Source organism: Arachis hypogaea, chromosome 4 (genome assembly GCF_003086295.3).
Source record: "Arachis hypogaea cultivar Tifrunner chromosome 4, arahy.Tifrunner.gnm2.J5K5, whole genome shotgun sequence".
Lineage (NCBI taxonomy): Eukaryota > Viridiplantae > Streptophyta > Magnoliopsida > Fabales > Fabaceae > Arachis > Arachis hypogaea.
Window position 1 is genome coordinate 8528231 of NC_092039.1, and position 17316 is coordinate 8545546.

General features: G+C 31.6%; 1 protein-coding gene across 16 annotated transcripts; it reads right to left on the bottom strand.

Moving 5' to 3' along the window:
* Nucleotides 1-386: 386 nt before the first annotated feature.
* On the bottom strand, nucleotides 387-5882 carry LOC112796146 (sugar transporter ERD6-like 16). Of its 16 annotated transcripts, none has more exons than XM_072235018.1 (14): nucleotides 5562-5882; nucleotides 5315-5378; nucleotides 4813-5231; nucleotides 4663-4729; nucleotides 4506-4534; nucleotides 4341-4406; nucleotides 4164-4239; nucleotides 3063-3176; nucleotides 2753-2824; nucleotides 2646-2668; nucleotides 2106-2364; nucleotides 1833-1891; nucleotides 1300-1474; nucleotides 387-745 (listed from the first exon to the last, which is right to left on the bottom strand). In XM_072235018.1, the coding sequence occupies exons 4-8, from the start codon at nucleotides 4685-4687 to the stop codon at nucleotides 3112-3114; spliced, it is 261 nt and encodes an 86-aa protein (XP_072091119.1). In that variant the 5' UTR covers nucleotides 4688-4729; nucleotides 4813-5231; nucleotides 5315-5378; nucleotides 5562-5882; the 3' UTR covers nucleotides 387-745; nucleotides 1300-1474; nucleotides 1833-1891; nucleotides 2106-2364; nucleotides 2646-2668; nucleotides 2753-2824; nucleotides 3063-3111. The 16 variants fall into 16 exon arrangements, 14 of the variants coding, with proteins under 14 accessions (XP_072091119.1, XP_072091116.1, XP_072091117.1 ...); XM_072235015.1 differs by having other exon boundaries at nucleotides 4506-4570; XR_011880907.1 differs by lacking the exon at nucleotides 3063-3176 and having other exon boundaries at nucleotides 4506-4545.
* Nucleotides 5883-17316: the final 11434 nt, after the last annotated feature.

Consider the following 17316-nt stretch of genomic DNA (forward strand, 5'->3'; position numbering starts at 1 on the left):
CGACGGATTTTCCCTCTGTAAATTCTCCCTCCATTTCCTGAAGGCGACAAACTTACAGACGAATTTTCTGTCTGTAATTATAGACGAATTTTCCGACAGATTTTCCGTCTGTAATTACAGACGGATTTTTAGACGGATTTTCCGTCTGTAATTACAGACGAATTTTCCGACAGATTTTTCGTCTGTAACTACAGACAGATTTTTCGACGAAAATCCGTCTGTAATTACAGACGGATTTTCTGACAGATTTTTCATCTGTAATTTAAACTTTGAAAAATCATGATTACAGACAAAAATTCCGTCTGTAAATCCGTCTGTAAGGTAAAATAGAATTTTTTTTTACTTTTTCTAATTACAAAATAAACTTTTTTCATACAAAATAAATATAAATTTAATACAAATTTTTATCTAATTTATATTCGAATATTTACAATATTTCAAAAAAAAATTCATCGTATTAAAAATAAACAATATTTACAATAAATTATTCAATATGAATTGAAGATACAGCTGAAGTGATTTCATTTGTTCTAGGGTCAGCACTTTCTAAAGAAACGCCACAAGGATCTTCTTTAACCAGAAGGGCAAGAACATTGAGTGAGCTCTATGTTTTTGTCACATTGCTGCTTGAATCTCCCAAAGTAACAGCAAAGACAGCATCAAATCCTCCTGCTCCTGGAACTCCAACCAACAACACTGCTTTAATAACTGCTTCCTTGTTGGGTTCAGAAGCTTGCTCTATCCACTGTGAAAATTGCATTTTCAACATCAACACAAGAAGAAAAGCAAGAACATGAGAGCCTAAAGTGTAGTCTCAAGAACATGATATCACATATGTGCATTGGAAATTCAGTCACACCACTTGAAACTGAAAACCAGGCAAACAGTAAAGTTGGATATATAATCTCTTTCAAACCCATCAAAAGTCAACTTAATTGTATAAGCCTAATAGTAAAGATGCCCTATCTCATTAAAATAACTAATAAACAAGAATGTAGAAATTTAATCTAATGCAAGGCATACCATAAGGCCAAAATGTTCTAGTTATTTAACAGTGAGCATTATCAATCAGTTTACTCTACATCCACAGGAGTAAAAATTCTAATTTTGATGTTACTTCCATTAATTAAAATAGTATAAGTTTGAGATTTCATGACAATACTATTCATCTTGACTTGAATCCACTTTGTTCTTAGTCTTATTGAGTAGCTTTTTATACTTGATTTTTCTTTCATTTATTAACTAAAATTCTTAGTATTGTTTGGATCTATATAATTTCCAGTTTTTAGTGAGAATTACCTGTTTATTTAAAGCATCTAAAGTTTTCTCATTAAGATCATTACTAGCTGTAATACTAGTCTTCCCAAAGCCAGACACCGCGAATTCCTTTTCAATGCAGCAAAAGATCTTCCTAGCTTGACAAGACAAATAGGCAAGGTCACCAGAGTCCAGTCTAATGCCAACTGCTTTGTATCTGCACCACAAAGCAACTAATGTTTTATTTTAGGGGGTTGAGGATGCTTAGACACTATTCAAAAGCCAAAACCAATCTGCAATCCTTAAAGTGAAAACAAGGAATGCTTAGAAACTAATCAAAGCTAAAACAAATCTGCAATCCTTAAACCAGGAACAAAGAACACTAAGGCATAATAGAACATATTAGCTAATAATGAAGGAAGTAATTCATGGAAGGAAAATAAGAAACGAATAACAAAATTGTGTGTCCCGATTAATCAAAATCAACAGGGAAAACTAACAAACCACAATATTAAACTTCTAACCAAGTATTGACAATAAAAATGAAGGGGAGGAATAATCAACTTCGGACATACCCTAACTCATTAAGAGCTAATGCAACTGCACAGAAGTTGGGGATTCCACTTCGTATGACCTGCCAAGAAATGCAAAGGTGATTATATGGAGAAACAGCTAAGCTAAACTAAACCAGAAGTAATTCAGAACAGCGAGATTTGCACACAAGGATGGAACATTGCTGACAAATATTCTTGATCTCACGAATTTAGAATATAGATTAATCTTCTCATAATAGCTAATCTTTCTTTTGCGACACATTTAACTTGGACAATAAGAGCTATATTTCTCACCGGAAGTGCTAGTTTCCACAACAGGACTTCTGGTTGCCACAAGAGAAGAATCAGGTGATTGTTTCTTCTTCTCAACAGTAAGAACTTGAGAGAGAGCAGCTACTGCTGCTACTCTTTATGATCCTTGACTTCTTCCAGTTGTCTTAGGGCTAGAACTTTTGGTTCCGGATGATGATTTAAATGCAGAGTTTAAAGCAGCCAAAGCTTCTGCTCTTTGTCTTGGTCCTCCTTGATTCAACCCATTCAATCTATCCTGTGACTGTAGCACAATATTTTTATAATCAACAAAAGAATCATTTTTTGTCTTGAGTTGCTAGCAAAGAAGTAAATCTACTCATTAGGCAAAATGTTTAAAAGGTAGTAGCCAATGAATCTCTTTGTTGTGGATATCTAGATCAGCAATTAATTAAGCATTGTATATCTAGTGATTACATAATTGACCAGTCAATGAGTCAAGTAATTTCTTTGATCAGAAATCTCTTTTCTCAATATTTATTCATGGAAGCTATATCCAACTATAAAGCAGCATCAGGATCCAACCTTCTCTGGATTGCAGCAGCAGCCTATAGTGACAAAATTACAAATAAACAAGCAGAACCATTAAAACCAACCAAAGAGCCTCAAATAGTTTAATTTGGGATTCTCACCTCAAAGTTACCAAGCTTGTATTGGTATGCCATTTTCTCCCTCAGTTGAGCTTGCTCTTTCATTGCCTGTGCCTGTAAATGACAGCCTAGAAGTGTGAGAAGAAAAGGACCTTGACATCAAAAAAATAATCTAAGAATAGGAGTCACATCAACATAAAAAAGCAATCTGGTAAAAACTAACCATTCCACTTTGCTGAATAAAAAAGTAATCAAAAGCTCAATAAAGCAGCAAGGCAAATCCAAAAGAGCGAAAATAAGTACATTAGAGATTTACTATACAGAGAAGACATGACTGATGCTAAATCTATACCAACTCCAATGCTGTCCTTTGAAAAACTATCCAAACATGGCTCTGAGTCCTATCCAGATCCTTCTATTAGTGCCTTGTAATATTGTACCCTAACAAGGCCTGAATTGTCTTTCTCTGTTAACAAAGTTAGTCAATTCATGCAAAATCCGTTGATAACTCACTGGAAATCAGTGAAAAGAATATTAAGATATCTGGCCAGTTCAATAGATCATGGTTTATTGTTTCATCCATCAGCTAATTTTCAAATTTTTAGTTTTGCTGATGCAGATTGGGCTTCTGACATTTATAATCGAAGATCTACATCTGGTTATTGTGTCTTTCTTGTGAGAAATCTGTTAGCATGGTCAAGTCGAAAGCAACATGTTATAAGTAGGTCCAGTGTTGAATCAGAGTTTCGAAGTCTGGCAGCAGCAACCACTTATCTTATTTGGTTACAAAATCTTCTTTTTGAACTTGGTTTCAAGCATTCTAGCACACCAACTCTTTATTGTGATAATGCAAGTGCTATGAAAATGTTAGCTAATCTAATTCAGCACTCGAACCAAGCATTTTGAGCTTAATATTTATTTTGTGAAAGGCTTAGTTATTTAACATAAGCTGTATATTATTCACATTCCACACAAAGGCTTGCAAAAAGAGAATTTTTTCATGTAAATCCATATTCCACACAAAGGATTTTTAAAAAGGACTTTCATTTAGTTTCATGTTGGAGTCAAGAAAAAACAAGTTACTAGAGCATTTGCTAAATGAGAAAAATTATTTCTCGAACAAGTGACCTTCCAAGTCATAATTAAGACAACCTCAGGTCACCAAGTTCAAATAGAACAACAAGGCAACACACAATAAACAAGTTTCAAGAGCACAATGACAAAAAGAAATATTAAATACCCTTGGTGAAGGCAAAACACAACCATCCACTTGAGTAAAGCCAGTGCTTATAGAAATTCCATAAATTTAAAGCACAAACCAATCAGCAAGCAAATGCATGGAACAAGTCCTTCAATTTTCAAACCAAACCCTTCAAGTTAGACCCTTTTTCTTCACAATAGTCCTTATGCAGAAAATTAAACTTTAAAGCTAATGATATTAATTATGGTTTACCTGCCAGAGCTAGTTGTCTCCAAGTTATGACAATTCCTATTAAGAATGAGTCTGAAGCTCTAATAACAATCATAAGCTGCAATACAATTGAAGTTAAGACCAAAATTCACTCCAATGGTGTGCTTCAACATTTTAATCATCAAACAAGTAATATGATCATTCTTAATGTTTTCCTACCTGATTTATTGTTGCAAGTCCACCTCGAAGATTCTTTGGTGCTATCTCAGCTATATATATAGGAACCTGTTCCATTTTGCTAACATAAGATATAGCTTTCTATCAAAGCTTCTAATTAGGAAAAGAAAAATATTTATAATATTATAATATACTATAGTTAATTACCACATATGAGATAACTCCAATTCCATATCCTGTGAAAAATCTTCCAAAGTCAAGTGAGTAAGGATCTTGAAGCAAACAAAATAACAAATTGAACCTCATTTCAATTTTGATAACCTTTTTTTAGGAGATGAATTTACATATTGCATGAGATTCATACCTTTGAAAAAAAGAGGGCTAACCATCCTGTTATGCAAAATGCTGTTGACATTCTCATTGCCTGTTTCCTATGAGAAGCAAGGATTGTTTATCAAAATTTAAAGTCCCTCATAAACTGCATAAACTTATTTGGAATTTAGATTTTACATACCCCTTTTCGGCCAACTCTAACTCTGCCAGCACCATCTCTTCTCTTGCCACCGCCACAAAGTGATGGAGTTACAAAGTTACAAGAACTTGCAACCTTGTTAGAAAGCAAGTGCCATGATAAATTGTACAATATCAACTAGCCATCAGCTAGCAAGAGCTTACAACAAATTCAACTATTCAATTCAAATTCATAGAAGAACAAATGCATCATTTGCATCCCTGCTACCAACAGCTTGAATAAATTAAATTTAAGACTTTCAAACCCATAGATATCAAGAACTCCAATGACAGATTTAGAATTTGGCTAATGCATCCCTGCTACCAACAGCTGCAACAGGATCAAGGGTTCTTATAATGACCTCCTCAGGTGTTACCATCACACACTTGATCAGTGCATCTTCCAAGCTCTTAGCATCACACCTACAATAGAATTACATAAAATAAACTGATCCACTTGGAATTTGAGAAAATGTTTTGCATTTGATCAAAGTAGTTAAAATTACCTAACACTTTGAGCTTGGTATATATCCAGCTGATATAATTGTATCCAATCTTCTATAACATATGCTACCGCCAACACAAATTTTTAATAAATCAATAAGATTGAATGAAAAAGCAAATTAAAATACACATTAATAAGATTGAATGAAACAACATTAGATCTAAATTAAGGTGGAGTAAAAACATGCAGGAAGCAATTCCATGGAAAATTGAAGGAGAAAGGGGGAAAATAACGCAGAAAGCACTTACAATTCATGGCTGTGAATCGGAACGAGCTCAGAAGAAAACAGAGATACGTTCACCGACGGGAAAATTGTTCAGAAAAATAGATCGTCGCTCAAGGAATTGAACAGTAAGAGAAGTGAGAGAGTGAAGGTGGAAGAAGAAATCGAAGGAGTGGTGGAGGCGAGGCCACAGATGACGACGACGATGATGGAGGGACGATCGGGAAGAGATGGAGGAGGCGTTCTCTGTGAGCTATGTATGTGTATGAGAAGGGGAGCTCGAAACCTAACTAACCCTCGATAAAAAGAGAAACATAAGGTTACTAATTCTCTTAGTCTTACCGACAGATTTTCTCAATAATTAATTTTCATAAAATAGGCGGCAATATTACAGAGGAAATTATAGATGAATTTTTATATCTGTCGGTTAAATTTGTGCAAATTCATTCTTTTTGTTACCGATGGAAAATCCATCAGAAAATCTGTCTGTTTTTCATAGGATAAAATCCGTCGGAAATATCCGTCTGTAATAAATAAATTTCTAGTAGTGCCTTGTTCGAATCCTTAGAGGACTTTGAAGCTCGTTAACGGATTCCAAGTTGGCGTCTTCATGAGATAACAAACATGTCTCCTTCCTTTTGGCTTTCAGTTCTTTCATCTCAACCATGACCTTATCGTACGCACGGTGCAGAATGGCAGTCAATTCCTCCGATTCTGATGCAAATTCGCAAATATTTTGCGAACGAAAAACCAATTCATCAAACCTCGTGCTTCTTGGCTCCAACAATGGCTCATCGTGGCTGCTCTTGATGTGTGTGTGTCGCCTCTTTACCTTCTTGCTCCATCGTTTCAATATATATCTCGATGACACTTGGCTTACTCGTTCAAAGCTTAACACACTTAGTGCGTGACGGCACAATATCCCTCTTGACTCGAATAATCAGCATTGACATTTTACCCGGCTGCTACTGAGTCGTAAGTAACCACAAACTTGTTGAATATTGAGTTGGAAACTTGTTCTCCAACTTCGTATACTGAATACACTACAAGAAAATAGAACATTTGTAACAAAAAATTTGTATCAAATTTAAAATTGTTACAAAAAAATAGTATTTTGTAACAATAATTAGTGATTGTCACAAAAGAATAATGTTTTGTAACAAAGAAAACAAGTTATTACAAAACATGATAATATTTTGTAACAACCTGTTTTATTTTGTTACAAATAATGTTAGTTTTTGTAACGAGATGGTGTTTTGTTACAAAATATAGTAATATTTTGTAACAAAAAAATAAGTTGCAAAAATTCAAAATATTTTGTAACAAAATATTTTTTTTGTTTCAAAAACTCTAATTATTTTGTAACAGAACATCTTTCTGTTTCAAAAACTCTAATTGTTTTGTAACAAAAATTTAATTTGTCACAAAATTTAATATTGTTTATAACAAGTTAATTATTTGTCACAAAATATAAGTATATTTTAGAATAATTTTTTTTTCAAAATGTTAAATACTTTAAGAATAAAAAAATTTGTGTATATATTTTTTTCAAAATAATTTCATTTTGTTTCAAAAATTAAATTTTAAAAATTATAAATATTATTTTAGATTCTTCTAAAAAATTAATATACAATTTTTATTAATAATCAAATTTTAAAATTAATTAAAATTTAATTCATGTAACTTAAAGAAATTTTAAGTTAAATTATAAATATAAATAAAAGTAAATAAATATAAAAGAAAAAAAAACTACATTACTGAAAGCTGAAAGAAAAAAAAAGCTTAGTAGTGCAGTTGTAAGATCTCATATTTTGAAAAATTAATAATAAATTATTTATGATTTATTTTATTTATTTGAGAACATATTTTTAGAAATTTTTATATTAATTGAGTACTTTTTTATTATTGATTTAAAGTTGTAGTGATTTAAAAACAATGAGGATTTTATATACGCTAATTTGAATAATTATATTTTAAACATTATTTTATAATTTTAAAAAAAATTAATTTCATTATCTCTAATTATTAAATTAGAGTGTTTATTTAAAAATAAATTAAGTTCATAATTAAATAAATATTTTTATAAATATTAGTATTAGATTCAATTAGTTTTCAATTACTCTATTACCCTAATTTTATGAAAATTATTAAATTATCTAAAATTCCCAATTTCATATACAAAACCATAATCCCCAAGTTGAAACCCTAACCCCTTCTATCCAATCCATACACATGTAAACCCCCCCTCCACTACTTGTTCAATCTTCAATTAGCCACGTTCAGCCTTCCATCACCGCCACACCGCTTTCCTTTCTTTCAAAATGTTAATACCCAGCAACATAAATCCAAAGAAAGAAAGAAAAGAGAGAGAGAGATACGAGAGTGAGGGAAATAGAGGAAGGAGAAGGCTGCTGCGCCGGCGTTGCGAGAGAGGGAGGAGTCATCGAGGGAGAAGAGATAGCGGAGAAGAGGGAAGCGTTGCTGCCTGCGCCGCCGCCTTGCCCCCATCGCTGCTGGAGCTTCAATGTTGCCGCCGTGGTTGTTGCAGTGTGCGGGTTTCGCGAAGAGAGAGAGACAAACGCAAAGGACCAGGGTAGGAGCGAGGCCCTGTTCCGTGCCGCCATGCCTTCACGCCGTCAAACCGCCACTGCCACTGCTAGGGTTTGACTCCGTCATGTCCTGTTGCCGCCGGAGTTAGCTGCTATTAGAGCTGTTGTTCTTCCATCGTCAAACTTGAAGGAGGACATCATTGCTGTTGTTGCCGGTAGCACAATTACTGTTCTGGTTCTGGTCTATTCTTTTATTTAATTCTGTTTCATTTACACACTTCAATTTGTCACTGCCATGCTTGTGAACGATTTGATTTAGTATATTCCTTGTCCTAAATTTCCAGAGTTGTGTTTACTCTTGATTTCTATTCAATTCGAATCCTTTGTCCTGGTGCAACCATCGTCGCTGCCTTAGGAAATTGACACTATTGCTATTCTGGTTATGTTGGAATGCCACCGCTGCTGCAAATTTAGAACAAAAGAGAGTTTGTCATATTTAATTTCTGAGTTCGACTAGCTGAGGTAGGGGGTTTGTTTTGAAAAAAAAATGTTTTAAGTTATGAATGCCAATAAAATTAAATGAGTAACTGCAAATAGTTTATGGTTGCTTTGTGTGAATAATTGTTGGAATTGAGTTGAATCATGGCTGTAGTTGGTGATTGGTTTAATTATTTAATGTAGTAATTATTGACGATGTTGTGTATTTTAAAGTTATACTTGCTACTAGTACTTGTTGATGTTGATTTTGTGTATGGAATGTTGCTATGGCTGCTGGAAATTGATTTGATGAATTAGAACTTGAGATATGTTGTTATAGATGAGATGCTGAAGAATAGATGTTGTGATAATATGGTTACTTTGCACCTATGATATGAAATTGTGATATATTGAATTAAGAGTTCTTGGACAACTTTGGTTAGTCAAAAGAAAGTTAGTAATGTGGTTTTAGATGAATCCTAGGCTTGAATATAGGATTTGGTATGTGAGGTTGTTGGAAATACTTTGTGCAGAATTTCTGCAGAAATCTGCATAATTGGCAGCAGAACGAATAACTTTTTGGGAGCAGTCCAGACCTAATTTTTAGATTAAATTATTTTTTTGTAAATATTTAGTGTGTCCTGAAAATTTCATAAAAATTTCAGGGAATTTGGCCAAGTGGTTTGGAAGATATGATTTTTTGAAGTTTAGTAGTTGCTGCAGATTTTTTTGGTTTTCTGGTTCTGCAGTACCAACTTTCTGACGCTATAACTTTTAATTTAAACAGAATTTTGAGTTGATTTCAAAAGGCTTTTAAAGATATATCAATCTATTTTAAGTGAGTACAAGTTTCATGTTCATATATATTTTGTAGACTTAGATAAGTCACTTGGAAGGTCGGTTATTTGCTGGAAACTCTGAACTAGTTTATGAAAACAGAGCTCCACTTCCAATTGATAATTAATTAATCAAATGAAGTGATATGAACCTGAAACTTGTGGATTCTGAAACTTAGGGATGTTGATTGTAATCTCACCAAAATTTAGAAGCAACGAATTAGAATTGAAATTATTATGGAATTTATAAAAAAATATGGTTACTGTCTGTTTTCCGAATTTTCGTACATGCAACACCAGAATTTTAAAATTTGTATAAAATTCAATTCTAATCCAAATTCAGTAAAATCTAACTTAAATTAAAGATTAAGATCTCTAGAGTTACCTTACCAACATGGTTTTAGATTAGACAAACTTAGAAAATGAAAAGGAATATAAGTTGCCTCTAAGAAAGGTTAAAGTTAAAGACAATGATATTAAGAGATATAGTGAAGAAAGTAAAATCCTCTCACTCCAAATGAAGCTTTTTTACTTGTGAGAGGTGAGAAAAGTGGTGCAAGTTATGGCATAAAGGCTTCAAAATCTAAGTTAAGAATTCAAGCACAACTTCAAGAGGCAATGCAAGACCGTGAGGAGTTAACAAAGGAAATAGATGTGCTAAAAAAAACTTGAAGAGCAACGAACACGGCAAGAGGAAGAATTAGCTCAAATGAAAGCTCAATTGGAAGCTCAACAAGCTGTGGTGAACCCTTTCATAGCGCGCTTTGGGAAACTAGGCCCTAAAGGTACTCTTAAAATTACTTATAGTTTTAATACATTTTCCTAGATGATTTCTATTTTATTAGTATAGTTTAATTTGTATATGGATCTATTTATCACATTTTACTTGTGTCATAGTTGAAAAATGACAAATGTCCTATTATTTGGTTTGATAAATTTGGTTGTATATTGGCTGGACATAAGTTGTGAATTGGTTGTTTTTGTTGGAACCGTAGACAGTGGAAATATTCAGGTTTTAGGGGAGGTTCTGTCAAAAATTTTTTAAACATTTTGTATAAAACTTAATGGATAAAATTATAGTTAGTGTTATATCTTGTTTCTAATCTTTTATTTCGGTTTTTCTTATCTACAAGAGTGCTGAAATGGTGACCACATGCTACCTTGAGGGCTCAAGAATATTTTGATTCATAGAGAGACTAATCTATGTTTGAACTTTTAACTTTAGGTTGAACTTATGCAAGACATATAACTTATAGAACTAATCAATGTACTCACTAATGTTATTTTGTTTTAGAACAACTTTAGCTAAATGAGGCATGTTTGAATTATGTATGTTTTTGCATATTATATAATGTAGACTTGCTTATTAGAATAGTTAATATATTAGTTAATTTAAAAATAATTTAGTAAATTATGCATTCAATTTGTATTAAAAAAATTGTTACAAAATAATTAATTTGCTTTTGTAACTAAAAAAAGTTACAAAATCAAGTAACATTTTGTAACAATTTTATGATAGGAAAAAAAGATTGTCACCAAAAATACTTTGAAGATCAAAATTTGTTACCACTTTTGTAACGGCTTCCGATTTTTTGTAACAGAAAAATTTGTTACAAAATACCACTTTGAATTGTAACAGTTTCATTTTTTGTTATAAAAACTTTGTAACAGGACATAATGCAACAGACCCTTTTTTTGTTACAAAAATCTTTTGTTTCAAAATTTCAATTTTTTGTAACAACTTTTTTTTGTTACAAATATTACTTTTTCTTGTAGTGATAGCCTAGAGCAGAATTCATTAATCTAATGATGCAATTCGCCTTTCCTCTAAATTGTGCTTGGACTTTCCTAAACTTTTGATGAGTGTACACATCTTGAAACTGAGCTTCAATGGAGGATTTGGTTGCACACGGTATGACCGTATGAAAATCTACAACATTTGATTCTCTCTCTGCTTGCTCCTTGCTTCCGAGGCAATTATCGTATTGTTTGACAAATTGAATAAGCGAGCTGTTCTGAGTAATAAACTTGTTAAAAAATGAATGCATGCTCTCGCTCCTTTGTGTGCTTCTCATCCCTGCCCAGAAGTAGTGATCCAAATAGATTGGAACCCATATATGACGGTATTCATAAAGATCTGCAGAATACACCCAAGAACAAACTATAAATACACCCGAAAAACATGCAATTTACACCTCTGCTGCAGCTTTTAAACAACATTACCTGACAGCCACTTGTTGTCCACAAGACCAAAATTCAGCAGAAAATCATTCCAATTTCTATCAAATGAGTCTTTACTATAAGAGTTCCAAATAACTTGGCTCATTTCTTGTTCAAATTTTGCACGTCCTTTGTACCCGTTTAATTTGCTTGAAATCTTCTTCATGATGTGCCAAATACACCAACTGTGAATTGTTGTTGGCATACAAGCCTCTCAAGCCCTTTTCATTGATGCGCATTGATCGGTGAGAATCCTTTTCGGAGCATTTCCTCCCATGCAATGAAGCCAACATTGAAATAACCATTTAAATAATTCAATTTCTTCGTTTTTCATCAAAGAGCATCCAAGAAGTGTTGACTGACCTTGGTGATTCACCTCGACAAAAGAACCACAAACCAAATTATAACTGAAACAAATTACCATAGTGCAGATTGAAAAATCATTACGTACACCCAAAAATGATTTTATACACCCAAAAAATCCAATATACACCTCTGCTGTAGATTCATAAAACAACCTTAATTTAGCATCATAAACATGGATAGTTTATTACCTGTTTGTATTGTAGGTGGTGTCAAATGAAATAACATCTCCGAAATACTCAAAGGCATCTCTGCTTCTTGTATCAGCCCAAAAAGCCAACTTAATCGATTGATCATCCTCGAATTCAAGCTCAAAAAAGAAATTCTTATTCTTTTCTTTCATTTTTAATAAACATTTTCCGAATTCCTTTGTATCTTTTTATTCCGAAACATTCTGCACTTCTCTCGTGATGTAATTCCTCACATCCTTTTCAATAAAATTTAACTCGCGATGACCCCCACCTGCCGCAACGAATGATTGGAATGTTTTGTTTGGTCTGATACCGGCCTCCTCGTTATTCTCTATTGTACGATGTACGAACATGCTTAGTTCTCTGTGCTGTTTGAGCATCTCTGCTTGAGTTGGACAGCAAGGGTGTGAATGATGCAGCATAACCTTCGAAATAATCTAAGCACCAACATCCTTCAATGTGTGTATATAAATTCTTGCAGGACAATTTACACCAGGTGTGAAATTTGTCTTCTCAGTCGGAGATATTTTAGATTTCCATTTTCCGTCTCTGCTACATGTGATCAATTGATTCTTAATTTCGTTTCCCTTTTTATTTGTGCTACGAACTCTTGTAGAAAAACCTGCAGCCTTGGTATAGTCCTTGTAAAATTTTGCAGCATCTTCAAGGTTTTTAAAAGTCATTCCAACCTTCGGAACAAGCTGCTCATCAACAACAGAGAGGGACTGCAAAATACAACATGTTAAAAACAAGAAAATACTATAGAATTTCTGCACCTCATCAAAAATTAACAATCAAAGTAAAATACACCCAAGGACTCCGGATATACACCCGAACGACAACAAGTCAATTAAAAATAACAAGAAAAATCATAAACTGTAAATACATCCAAACTTCCCTAAAATACACCTAAACCTCCCTAAAAATACACCCAAAAAGTTCTAATCTACACCCGAGCGTCTGCTATAAATTGCAGATAATTAATCAAAACTAATACATTAGATTCAATCCACAGATTATGTTCACGCATTAATTTCACAGTCTATGTTCACGAATTATTCAACTAGACAATCATAATTAGCTTAAACTAAATCAAACCTCAGATTCAAAATTCACTTTACCCTGATTGAGCTGACAATTTGAGGTTGAATCATCCATTATCTTCAAAACGAGTTCAAAATTTGATTTCAGAAACCAGAAAATCGAAATAAAATGAAGCTAGCGTTACAGTGAGAAAATTCAGGTAAATGACGAAGAAAAAAGCAATGATAAATGCAGAGAACGATCGAAAAGATAAGGAAAGAACGCAAGAAGGAGAACGAAAAAATTTGGCAAAAAATTCGAAAAAAGTAACAAAATCTTTTAAAAATTGGAAGAGAAATATTCGCGCATTAATTGATTTTGATTGAATTAATATTCTGTTATATAGCACATGACTTTATATATATATATATATATATATATATATATGAAGCATTTCAGGTGACTTTTATTGGCAGACCAGTATACCATTGGCCAAGAGCTTAGATTAAATGATAGAGTACTGCTATAAATTCAGAGGTAATTGGGTGTACAGTGAATCTATGACCGAATTAGAAGACTTTATTGGCATAGCAATATACCATTGGCCTGATACTATTAAGATTTAATATAAAATAGTCCAAGGACTTAGATTAAAAGATAGAATACTGCTGTGGATTCAAAGGTAATGGGGTGCACAATGAGTTTGTGACCGGATTGGAAGATCGTGGACAAGTCAATAATGCCAAGGTTGCCTAGAGAAAGGGTGCATTTCCTTCGGCTGGCTTGGAAAACATGAAGTCAATAGAGGAGTCAAAATGATGTTTTAGTTCCCTTATTTTCTGAGCCTTTAAATTAAGTCCATTGAAATTTGTTGGATTTTTTTTATAAATAAATAATTAAAATATTTTATTTATAAATATAAATAATTTATATTATATTTTTTATTTTTTATTTTTTATATATTTTATTTATATGGTAAACAAATTAAAATTACTTATATTTTGTTTACATTAAGATATATAAAAATTTAAAAAGTACATAACAAGATATATGTATAATTAAAAAAATTATAATTAAAATAATATATATAGTATGATTTAGATTGATTTATAAAATAAAAAATGATACAATTTATTAATATTTAGATAAAATTAAAAAAATTACAAGTAAAATTCAATTTGATCAAAAAAATCTATATAAAAAAATACAATTTATTACTATCTAGATTAAATTAGATCAATTTATAAGTAGCTTTTAGACATAATATAATTTAAATTAAATAAAATAAAATTTAGAAATAAATTGGTACCTTTGCGTTGGCGACCTAATTTCTAAAAAAATATAACTCCAAAGTTTCTTGAGAGAAGTCAATAATAACTACTTCTCCACTCACAAATAGTTTTTATCATATTTTTTTATTTAAATAGTTAATTTTTTTTAACAAAATTAGATAAGTGATTAATCTCTTCAACAAATTTACAAACATCTTATTTTTTCTAACATTTTCAATTTAAATTTTAAAATTAGTATTCATAAGAGTACATGAACAATTTTAATAAAAAAATTTAAATTTTTATATATACAAACCTTTTATTTTGGTCAAAATTTTTAAATTTTTTTATGTATTCTTTTAAATATTAATTTTTTAAATTTGTATGTATTCTTTTAAAAGGAGTATTTATTTTTTATGTATTAATTTTTTATCTAATATTTCTAAATTTTTAAATTTTTTATGTATTCTCTTGAGTATTAATTTTTAAATTTAAATTATATATTTTAAATTTTGTTTGTTGCATAGTCATTTATCATATTGAAAATGTAAAAAAAAAAATAGAGAGATTTACAAGTTTGTAAGACTATCTAATTTTATAATATTGAAAGATAGAAAATACTTAAAAATGAAATAAGAGGAGTAGTTATTAATAACTTAAACTAGGTCAACTCAATTTACAACTACTTTTTTAATTAAATTTATATTATATTTAAATTTTACTTGTAAATTTATTTAATTTAATTTAAATAATAATAAATTATATCAATTTTTATTTTGTAAATCAATCAAAATCATATCATAAATATTATTTTAATACTAATTTTTTTATAATAATACGTATATTTAACCATCACAGATAAACTCTTTTTTTGGTCCACTTCTTAGTAAGCTGTTACCCACTTCTTTCTCATCATTTTAAAACTGTTCATTACAGTCTTTATGATATTGTAAATGGAGGTACAATAATCATTCTAACCCGGATTATATGACAAATCAATACCTACCATATCTAGAGCACTCAAATGCCATTTTCATATTTTGCCTCGTCTGAAACGTTTCCTATAATATATGTCGTTATATAATACTAAGGCAAAAATAGTATTTTAATGAACTGTATATAGATACACTAAAAATTAATTATCAAATATAAATTAAAAATAGGTTGAATAACTCATACAGTTATATATAAATACATAAAATTTAATTTGTTGATTGATTTATGATGTTCATATAATATTTTCATTACAAAATATATAATTATAATTTTATGTTAAATAAGTAGAAATTAAATTATTAAATGAGTTTTAAAATGTCAAAATAATATTTAGATATATCGAACTATTTTATAAGAAATTTACTTTCATGTCTATCAATTTATTTTTTTTACGTAAACAATACATCGTAAAAAATTATTATTAAATAATTATATAAAAATTTTTTTAATGTTCTTTAGTATATAAATTTGACTATTTATTCTGTGTATATTTCATATAAATATCTATTAAATTTATAGTGCTTGTTTCTGTCCATATTACAAGCATGTAACTATATAAAAAAAAGAGAAACTAAGACTAAATTTTTAAAGAGTTCTTTAAGTTTATGGTTTTTATTATTTTAATTTTTTAATCCATAATTAATTATATTAGTTCGCAAGATTCTATAATTAAATCGACAAACGAAGGGTGACTCTAGCTTACCACGTTAGACACGGTGCTTGATAGGATGGTTTTATTTTTGCGTGTAAACAGGACAAAAACAAGGTGAAAGCTCACATCTAGTTACGTGAAGTTGATAGTTGAGAGCCGTTAGATGATTTGAATAATTTGATTAAATTTTTATCTGACAACTCTCAACTATCAACTTCACGTGAAGTCGACTGTACCAGAATTTTCACCCAAAAACAAAAATGTGAGTTCATAGACCAATATAGTGCATCCGATTGAATTTCAAATACTAATATAGTAAATTTTAAATCTAACAGACTAAAATAACAAAAACCATAAATTTCAAGGACGACAATAGAAATTTAGTCGAAAAATTAACATGCAAATTTCTCTTTCCCTTTTTTTGTTTCAATATGTAGTGTCCTCTATATGCTATATACTTCTTAAATTTATATGTTAGTGTTTCTCCAAATTTAAAGTTTCCATGCACAAAGTGGATAAATAAACTGTGATAGAAGCATTGTCTTCATTAATAATTAAACAATGTTACACGAGGATTTGCATGTGTTCACGAAGAATATTAGAAACAATATTTAATTAATTAATGGGAGCAAGTTCCAATCACGCCGAAGCAGGGGTCACTAGGTTTCAATGTGACAGAGGTTGGTGGCGGAAGTAAGCTCCCGAACCTCCTCGCCACGCGTTTGAGGGCCCTCTCCTTTATCGCCGCCATTATATCCAAGACAACACTGCCGAGATCAAAAGACAACTTCAAATCGCTTTCAATAGGCGAGATTTTTCCAGAGAATCCATCCTCACAGGTGGCACGGGACGCCGTGTAACCGTTGAACTTGTAGCTGGCCTCCACGGCGTTTCCGCTTTTCACCACCGAGAGAGAGGTTTCGAGGGAGTCAAGCATGTTAACGTACAGCTCCTTGCAGAGATCGAGATCGCCGGCGATGTTCTTCGGAGTGGTGGGGTTAAGAATCAACGTGGATATGTGTTCGGAGGTTTTGATAGTGTGGTTCTTTGCCGCCAGAATCGCGATCTCTAACGCCTTGTAATGGTTAAACGGAACCCTAACATCGATCTTGGGCAAAATAGTCTTTACACAAAGGGAAGGTTTAGTGCTGCTCTTGCAGAGGTTCAAGAGCGCAACCTGTGGAGTCCGTTTGCGGAGGAGG